This window comes from Biomphalaria glabrata, chromosome 6, assembly GCF_947242115.1.
Source record: "Biomphalaria glabrata chromosome 6, xgBioGlab47.1, whole genome shotgun sequence".
NCBI lineage: Eukaryota > Metazoa > Mollusca > Gastropoda > Planorbidae > Biomphalaria > Biomphalaria glabrata.
The window spans coordinates 25,409,254-25,419,274 of record NC_074716.1 but is presented as its reverse complement, the minus strand read 5'-3'; the positions used below and the strand labels follow the sequence as shown (position 1 = coordinate 25,419,274).

Below are 10,021 nucleotides of genomic sequence, written 5' to 3'. Positions count from 1 at the left end.
TGTGTTTGTTAATATTTTCTTTAAAAAAAAACAAAAAAACAACAAATATTTTATATGGTCACAATTTTATTTAATGATAAAGCAGCTTATCTCTTTCCACCAACACGAGGAGCTTTAGCCATAGGCTGCTTGGTTGCTTTAGCTTGTTTGGGCTGTTTGGTTGGGACAGGCTGAAAATACAGAACAAGGAATCACATGAAGGAGCTGTCTATATAATACTTATGTGTACTCAGTTTAACTGAACAGTCAGAGCACTGACATACCTTTACATTTTTCTTCTGAGCTTCTTTAACTTTAACCTTTTCTTTGTATGCCCTGTTAAATAAAATAGGGTTAGTTTAATGATACACATAGACCATGGATGCAAGCAACAGAGCCCTGTTTTGCCTGCAAGGGGGGGTTGGCAACCCCAAAAAACCTGTAAGCATGATGTCTCTTATATCGTCACGACATAAATAAAACATTTACCGATATATATATATATATATCTTTAAATACAAACTATAAATACAGACCTGCCTACCAAAAAAAGTCCAAATGCGTAACGCTGATGGTCAAAATGCGTATTTTGGCACCAGAATGCGTAACACTTACGCGATCCACTATTTTGTCATATATATATATATATATATATATATATATATATATATATATATAATATTAGATCTAGATGTCATGATTAGATCTACAATCTAAACCTAGATCAATACGACAAACAAAGTAGTGGATCTCGTAAGTGTTACGCATTCTGGTTCCAAAATACGCATTTTGACCATCAGCGTTACGCATTTGGATTTTTTTTGGTAGGCAGGTCTGATATATATATATATATATATATATATATGTATAATATTAGATGTCATGATTAGATCTACAATCTAAATCTAGATCAATACGACAATAGAGATGATATCTAGACTAGATTTGGATCTATGTCTATATAATGAATATAATCTACTCTAGATCTGGGCTCAAGAGTGTTACAGATGCCGTGGATCCGCTACAAACGTAGGTCTACTCCAAACTTTCGTAGGCCTACCTTCATCCTTGATCTATTCTATACTAAGAATCTAGTCTAGATCTAGACTAGATGGTAGTAGATGTTATCGATCTAGATCTAGTCTATCTAAATCATACTACAACTAAATTGGATCTAGAATGTAGAGTAATGTAGAGAATCATGACATAACGTAATGACTACCTAGACTCTAGCTAGATCTATTCCTGTATAACAAGTTATCTAGATTCTAGTTCTAGAATCCAGATCTAGACTAGATATCTACAATGTCACTCAATGTGTTTTGAATCGATTGCACTTCGATATTTTTTTCTATACAAATGAATACGGGAATCAGGGATTCAACATAATTAATTTCTACTAATGAACTTACAAAAAAAAAAGTCACGTTGGTGTATCAGCTAACTGACGGTAACAACCTGGTACCAACCCGCCACTCCCTCACTCTCGCGTTCTTCATTTCTAGACTAATTGCTTTTAAGAACCAATCAACATATAGATCTGGACACAATGTGTTCCCCCACCTTTTCTGTTTCTCCCCACCCCCACCCCCCAACAGGACGGCTTAGCGTGACCTCCGTGACCGCTCGTAAGCTAGCCAAGAGGGGAAAAAAAAAGGATACGAAATGCGTAACGCGACGGGTTAAATGCGTATTTGCGTACTGACGGTCATTTTTGGGAGATTTTGCGTAACGAATACGCATTTTGCGTAACGGTAGGCAGGTCTGTAAATACTAAGCTTTTAAGCTTTTACTTAAATTACTATAATGTTCATGTATGTTTGAACATTTCATTTTTTATATATAATATGCACATAGATAGGCCTAACTACTACTACATTAGTATAAATAAAACTTTGTAGCACCTATGTTAAAAGTTAACTCTATTTCAAATAGAAGACTTAATAGATCTAAATATTTATTGGCTGACAGAGTATAGAACTAGTTAACTGGATCTTCTCACTAATAGTAGCATAGAGTACTTAGACTGATTTTTATACCAGATATCTAGATCTAGTCAAGATGTCATTTTAATTCTATGATAATAGTAACAGAGCAGATCCATCAATTTACACCTATCTATATCTAGGTCTAATAAAGAAACTAGTAAGTATTAAGTATTAGAGATCTAGACATACAATAGTCTCTGAGTCTAAGTCTAGACTTTCCGAGACTAGAGCTACTAGTTGACTAGATATTAGATTTTCTCTAGATTTAGGTCTAGACTAGATCTAGACCTAAATCCAAATTATATCCTTTAGATTTAGTTCTAGATCTTAAAGTTAGATCTAGACAGTAATCACTCATCTAGTAATAGTAAATGCTAGATGATAGAAGTCTATAGCCTTAGCTAGAATCATCTACTAGATCTAGAGTCTTGCCTTTTTAAAAATAAGTTTTTTTTATTATTAGATCTAGAATCTAGATTTAATTAGATCTAGACGTTACTAGTGGAATATTATATCTAATAATAGATTATAATAGATAAGATACGATCTACTTTTGATCTACAGTACCTTGCTTCTGTTCAGGGAGAGGGACTAGACCTAGTGGTAGATTGTAACTGTAAGATTCTAACTAATTCTAATTATCTAGATCTAATAGTTAATACTCATTGATATCGATCTATCATTATCACCAACTGAGATGATCTAGACTATTCTAGACTATACCACTAGCCTGACTAGTTAGGTCTAGTCTAGTCTAGTCCCTGGGCAGAAGTTGCCAGAAGCAGCGTAGATCAAAAGTAGATCGTATCTATTAATATTATAATTATAATCTATAAATCACTTTCACGTTCAACTTCTAAAATCATTTTAAAATGTAGAAATAGATCTAGATCTCTAGACTAGATCTAGCCTCTAGGTCTGGTTTCAATTTTTATGCCGGCAGATCTAACTTATTAGAATTAGATCTACTTACTAAATTAGGCGTCTCAGGCCTGGGCCATACGGATTTGTTTCTAACTTTTGTTTACGTTTTTGATACAAGCGAAAGTTCGGAAATTAACGCATGCGCCGTAACTTAAGAATTGTAACTTCCTGTCTTTCTTTGAATTCGACTTATTAAGTTTTAGTTTGAAAGATCAAAACGTGAATGTGAAAAAAAAAAGTCTGATACCGAGCCGGCAATCAGTCGGACTGGCGTTTGTCGGCAAGCTTTTTTTAAAACTTCGATTTTGCCGGCATGCCGGCGATCTTGCATCCATGACATAGACCAATGCATGTCCACTAACATTCCACATTTGAATCTGTCTTAACTCAAAGGTATGAATTCCCTTTTTTTTAAATCAGAGCATTCCAGTTATAATTTTTTTTTTTTTTTTGTAGCATCTTTAGGCCTCTATTTAACTAAGGCTGTATTGAAATGTTTCCAGGTTAGTACTTCTAAGAACTACAACTCAGCCCAAAAATACAACTTAATGTTACTTTACGAACACATTAAAAGAATAAAATTCAAGGCTTTTTTTTTGGGAGATAAAACGAGGTTTAATCATTGAAAAATAGAATTGTGATTTAATAATAAAAAATTTAATAGAAATGGATATGGATTTACATTTTAACATTTACCGTACTATTTTTGATTTAATATAATGATTTATATGGTCTAGTGTCCAGAAAAGTGATCCTGATGTACAATAACACATCACAAGAACTAACTTACAGACCTGCCTACCGTTACGCAAAATCTCCCAAAAATGACCGCCAGTACACACATACGCATTTAACCCGTCGCGTTACGCATTTAACCCGTCGCGTTACGTATTTCGTATGCTTTTTTTCCTCCTCTCTAGACTAGCTTACAAGCGGTCACGCTAAGCCCACCTGTTGGGAGAGGGGCGAAACAGAAAAGGTGGGGTGAACACAATGTGCCCAGATCTATACGTTGATTGGTACTTAATAGGAATTAGATGTCTAGAAATGAAGAACGCGTGAGTGAGGGAGTGGCGGGCTGGTACCGTCAGTTAGCTGATACACCAACGTGACTTTTTTTTTTTTGTAAGTTCATGAGTAGAAATTAATTATGTTGGTGCATTCCTGATTCTCGTATTCATTTGTATAGAAAAAAAAAATCGAAGAGCTATCGATTCAAAACACATTGAGTGACACTGTAGATATCTAGTCTAGATCTAGATCTAGAATCTAGATAACTTGTTATACAGGAATAGATCTAGTTCGAGTCTAGCTAGTCATTACGTTATGATTCTCTACATTACCCTACAAACTAGTTATAGATCTAGATCTAGTATGATTTAGATTGACTAGATCTAGATCGATAACATCTACTACCATCTAGTCTAGATTCTTAGTCTTAGTATAGAATAGATCAAGTATGAAGGTAGGCCTACGAAAGTTTGGATCTAGCGAATCTAGCGGATCCACAGCATCGGTAACACTTTTGAGCCCAGATCTAGAGTAGATTATATCCATTATATAGACATAGATCCAGATCTAGTCTAGATATCATCTCTATTGTCGTATTGATCTAGATTTAGATTGTAGATCTAATCATGACATCTAATATTATACATATATATATATATATATATATATATATATATATATCAGACCTGCCTACCAAAAAAAATCCAAATGCGTAACGCTGATGGTCAAAATGCGTATTTTGGAACCAGAATGCGTAACACTTACGAGATCCACTACTTTGTTATATATATATATATATAATATTAGATCTAGATGTCATGTTTAAATCTACAATCTAAATCTAGATCAATACGACAATAGAGATGATATCTAGACTAGATCTATGTCTATATAATGAATATAATCTACTCTAGATCTGGGCTCAAGAGTGTTACAGATGCCGTGGATCCGCTACAAACGTAGGTCTACTCCAAACTTTCGTAGGCCTACCTTCATCCTTGATCTATTCTATACTAAGACTAAGAATCTAATCTAGATCTAGACGGTAGTAGATGTTATCGATCTAGATCTAGTCAATCTAAATCATACTACAACTAAATTGGATCTAGATTGTTGAATAATGTAGAGAATCATGACTAACGTAATGACTAGCTAGATCTATTCCTGTATAACAAGCTTTCTAGATCTAGAATAGATATCTACAATGTCACTCAATGTGTTTTGAATCGATAGCACTTCGATATTTTTTTCTATACAAATGAATACGGGAATCAGGGATTCAACATAATTAATTTCTACTAATGAACTTACAAAAAAAAAAAGTCACGTTGGTGTATCAGCTAACTGACGGTACCAACCCGCCACTCCCTCACTCTCGCGTTCTTCATTTCTAGACTAAATCTAATTGCTTTTAAGAACCAATCAACGTATAGATCTGGACACAATGTGTTCCCCCACCTTTTCTGTCCCCCCCGGCCAACAAAACGGCTTAGCGTGAGCTCTGTGACCGCTCGTAAGCTAGTCAAGAGAGGGGGGAAAAAAGGATACGAAAAGCGTAACGCGACGGGTTCAATGCGGATTTGCGTACTGACTGTCATTTTTGGGAGATTTTGCGTAACGGTAGGCAGGTCTGATATATATATATATACATGACAAAATAGAGGATCATGTAAGTGTTACGCATTCTGGTGCCAAAATACGCATTTTGACCGTGAGTGTTACGCATTTGGACTTTTTTTGGTAGGCAGGTCTGAACTTAGAATGAGACACATTATAAAAAATCAAATTAAAAAAAAGCACCATTCCTCTATATATATAAAAAAAAGGGGTTGGGGGGTAATGTTAATATTGTGATCATAGCATAAAGATTTATTCATAGAATGACCATAACTTTTTTTTTGGGCATTGTGGGTGGAGAAAACATTTTATATGTATATACACAACACTATAGTATAATATAGTGAAACAAATATTTTACTACAAAAAAGGTGTGCTTATCTTTCACCTAATAGAAACTATAAGAATGTTGACAAGGAATGATCAATGTCATATTTATAAAGAAGAAAGAAAATCACCTGATAGCCTGTTCACGTTGGGCTTTACGAACTTCAGGTTTCTGGTTTCTCTTAGCAATGATATCATTTAAAGTTGCACCAGTAATGGCTCTCTGAAATTTCTGTGTACGACGTGACCTTCTCTTGGCTATTTCATCTACCTGACCTTTCTTGTGCTTTCTGCGATAAAGCACTGTCCAGTTGATATTGCGAGGATTACGCTTCATCGTATGTGAGCGTTCACACTTGTGACTTAAGAAGTAAAATGTCTGAAAGAAAAAAAAACAACATTTCTTTATAATTAGAATTTATTTCCCTTTAACTACTTTAACAGGTAATATAAATTTCACTTTCCCTACATCCCTCATCAACTCCATGTTATAAACTAAATTTTGTAGCGCAAAGCAAATGTCTATTAAATATGTAATGTGAATGAAGAATACTAACAAAGAAAATGGAGAAAAAGTTTTAGAGAACAAAAAATACAAACATCATATCAGATGCAACAAAATAATTAAAGCCATCAAAAATGTCAGGAGTCTATATAGTATATAGACCGAAACAGTCTTTAGTTGGCAAACAGCAGTGTATTTATAATTATAATAGGTACCTAGAATCAAATGAGACCAATATGGTCATTTATAGATCTAGGTATAGCTAACAGTGACAGTCTATTTTAGTGAAAATGTTTTAGAGTAAGTTATGCACTTCAAACACATATTGGTCAGAAAGTCAAAGTTTGACTTTGACAGAAAAGAAAATGAAGTATCAAAAACTTCTTTAGTTTAAGGAGAATAAGGATGACTACTTATATTTGCACCCCTAACCTATATTTGTTATTATATTTAAGGTTAAAGAGGCCATGTGTCTTCAATTAATCCAAACAATTTTTTTTTCCACATTTTATTTGATTCCAAACACCAAAAATTTATTCCAAACAGTCTCTATATTTTGGCATCAATTAACTCAGATTTTAATTATATATTGATATTGATGAATCTGAACAAGCTATTTTAGTGGTTATTACATCTTTATTTTGATATTTAATATGAAACTACCGCACTGTATAATGTGCGTGCCCATTTTCCAATTCCAGTTTGGGGCTCAGTATCCAATTTTATGGAAATCTCTCAAAGGACTACAATATGTTACTATCCAGTGAACGATTAGTTGTGAACCAACTGTCGGTGAGCGATATGTAGCGTGAATGAATTGTTGGTGTCCTCATAAAACAGTCTATTGGGTGCTAATCCCTTGGTTCAATGGCTGACTGACACGTTAAAATTTTCACCTCTCACTAGCTAACTTAAAAAAAAATCAATACAAAAAATTTTTCACGTTAAAACAGCAAAGGAAGTCACCATTACATTCTACTATTACTAATGCGCAAATAAAGTAAGAACTAATCTGATTGGCTGATACAGTGATACAAACACTGGGTAGCCAATCATGTGGTCTTAGAAACATCGTCTTTTTCGCCAAATAGCCTTAGGCCTGTTAGGCCAATAGATCGGCCGCATCATCTTAAGAAGGTTAGGGAATGTTGGAAACTTGTACACTCGACTCTATCAACTCTATGACTATGTCATGTGTGGAGAACCAAGAAGTGGTATAACTAAATTTTTCACATTGCAAAAATTGTGACTTAATCATAATTAGGCGAAAAAACACGGAAGTGTGAAAGTAAAAAATGACCGATAAACTTGAGATTGCGTTTTTGACTTTTTTTCACATAAGCCACACTTGCAAATTTAGTACACTTTTGAATGAAATGTGAGAAGTTTTAAACTTGTGTTATCAATTACTTTAGACAATGGCCTATATAAAGCTTAATTACGTTTTTTTTTTAAAGTTATTTGTCATTTGTACATTTATTATAAAAAAATACTCATTTTTTTGTTTTTAGCAATACAGGGTCCAAGAAAATGATCAATGATTCATTTTTTTTTTCACGGTAGATATCATGCCTAGCTATAATTCTACCAAGTTTTATCGCGATATCTCCTTCGCATCGCTCAAAAACTTGAAAATATGGTTACCATTGGGGGTTATGGGATTTACAGAATTTTGATACGGAAATTTCATCATCAATGTAAAACCACTGGAGGCCATGTAAGGCCTAATATTCTGGATATATTCAAATAGATTTTATATATTGATCATAGTCGCATGAATTATAAAGCGCATTTCAAAAATAATTGTTTCAGACGATTTTGATCCCACTGTTTAAATATTTTGTTATTTTCTGCCATCACAACGCCGCCATTTTGTCCCGGCCTCTCTGACATTTCTTGTAGATGTAGACCTGATAATTTGTTTATTTCATCAATATTTACATTTTAAACAAGTAAAGTTCATAAATATAAATGAAATCAGACTTGTGAGCTAGAAATTCACTATGAATCAGACCTGCCTACCAAAAAAAGTCCAAATGCGTAACACTTACGGTCAAAATGCGTATTTTGGCACCAGAATGCGTAACACTTACGCAATCCACTATTTTGTCATATATATATATATAATATTAGATGTCATGATTAGATCTACGATCTAAATCTAGATCATTAGAGATGATATCTAGACTAGATCTGGAACTATGTCTAAGACTTTATGTCTATATAATGAATATAATCTACTCTAGATCTAGGCTCAAGAGTGTTACCGATGCCGTGGATCCGCTACAAACGTAGACCGTAGGTCTATTCTATACTAAGACTAAGAATCTAGCCTAGATCTAGACTATATGGTAGTTATCGATCTAGATCTAGTCAATCTAAATTTTAAATCATACTAAAACTAATTTCTACTAATGAACTTACAAAAAAAAAAAAAGTCACGGTGTTTCAGCTAACTGATGGTACCAACCCGCCACTCCCTCACTCTCGCGTTCTTCATTTCTAGACATCTAATTGCTATTTAGAACCAATCAACGTATAGATCTGGGCACATTGTGTTCACCCCACCTTTTCTGTTTCCCCTCTCTCCCCACAGGCGGGCTTAGCGTGACCTCCTTGACCGCTTGTAAGCTAGTCTAGAGAGGAGAAAAAAAAAAGGATACGAAATGCGTAACGCGACGGGTTAAAAGCGTATTTGCGTACTGTCTGTCATTTTTGGGAGATTTTGCGTAACGGTAGGCAGGTCTGATGAATACTAAATCTACTATTAAATTTCTTATTTAATAAGTAGATTTATCCTCTACGAAACTCAATTCCAACTTTTTAACTTTTTGAGCGGGGGGTGTGTCTCACTGGCTTAGCGAGCGAGACGCTCTCATGATGACTCATCTTACTTGTTCCATGTCAACAATGTTAAGCCAAAACGACACAAAAAAATCATAACTTTCTAACTATTAGACATACAGTCATAATTTAAACACCATTGGAAAGTTCTTTAAAAGTATTTTAATGATGTACTAACGAAAAATGGTACCGAAAAATTGTTTTTTCAATTTTAAAGATCAATTTTTGATTTCCCCTCCTTATCATAATCCACAATTCTACATTAATACAGACTATGATTTAATCCAGAAATATCTAATTAATGGAATTTCATAAGCAATACTCACCCTGCCATCAGCTTTGACCAGACGCTTGCCATGGCCAGGGTATATTTTGTAACCCGAGTAAGAACAAAGTTCTAGCCTGTAAAATGTAAACAATTCAGTAAATTTATAAAGCCCATAAGATATTCATTTATATACAATAACTATAACATCCATAGCTAAAATGACAATTTGCAATAACTTTAAAACAATTTTAATTGAATGAAATAACCCCTATCTAGTAGATTGTAAATGATTAATTCAAATATAATTTAAAATAACAAATATTCCATTACTTCATCTTGACGACCGGAAACAGAAAGGAAACTAACAGCTGCGGAGATAATTAAAAGGAAGTGGAAAGTAGGAAAGGAAAGTCTTCAATCTAAAAATAAAAAAAAGCGATAAATTATTTAGATCTATTGTAAACAATATAACTAGATCTATAATCTAGATATCATATAGGTAATAAAATGGGGAAAAATAGTTACATAAAATAAAAACAAAATTGGAGCACTAAAATA

The 10,021-nt window shown here is 33.8% G+C and overlaps 1 protein-coding gene across 2 annotated transcripts; it reads right to left on the bottom strand.

Annotated features, from left to right (window-relative positions):
- Positions 1-48: 48 nt before the first annotated feature.
- LOC106072039 (60S ribosomal protein L24-like) lies at positions 49-10,007 on the bottom strand. 2 transcript variants are annotated; one of them, XM_056032373.1, is made up of 5 exons: positions 9,989-10,007; positions 9,522-9,597; positions 5,978-6,225; positions 264-315; positions 49-170 (listed from the first exon to the last, which is right to left on the bottom strand). In XM_056032373.1, coding segments are annotated over exons 1-5 (462 nt in total). In that variant the 5' UTR covers positions 9,991-10,007; the 3' UTR covers positions 49-86. The 2 variants fall into 2 exon arrangements, with proteins under 2 accessions (XP_055888348.1, XP_013087757.1); XM_013232303.2 differs by lacking the exon at positions 9,989-10,007 and adding an exon at positions 9,794-9,888.
- Positions 10,008-10,021: the final 14 nt, after the last annotated feature.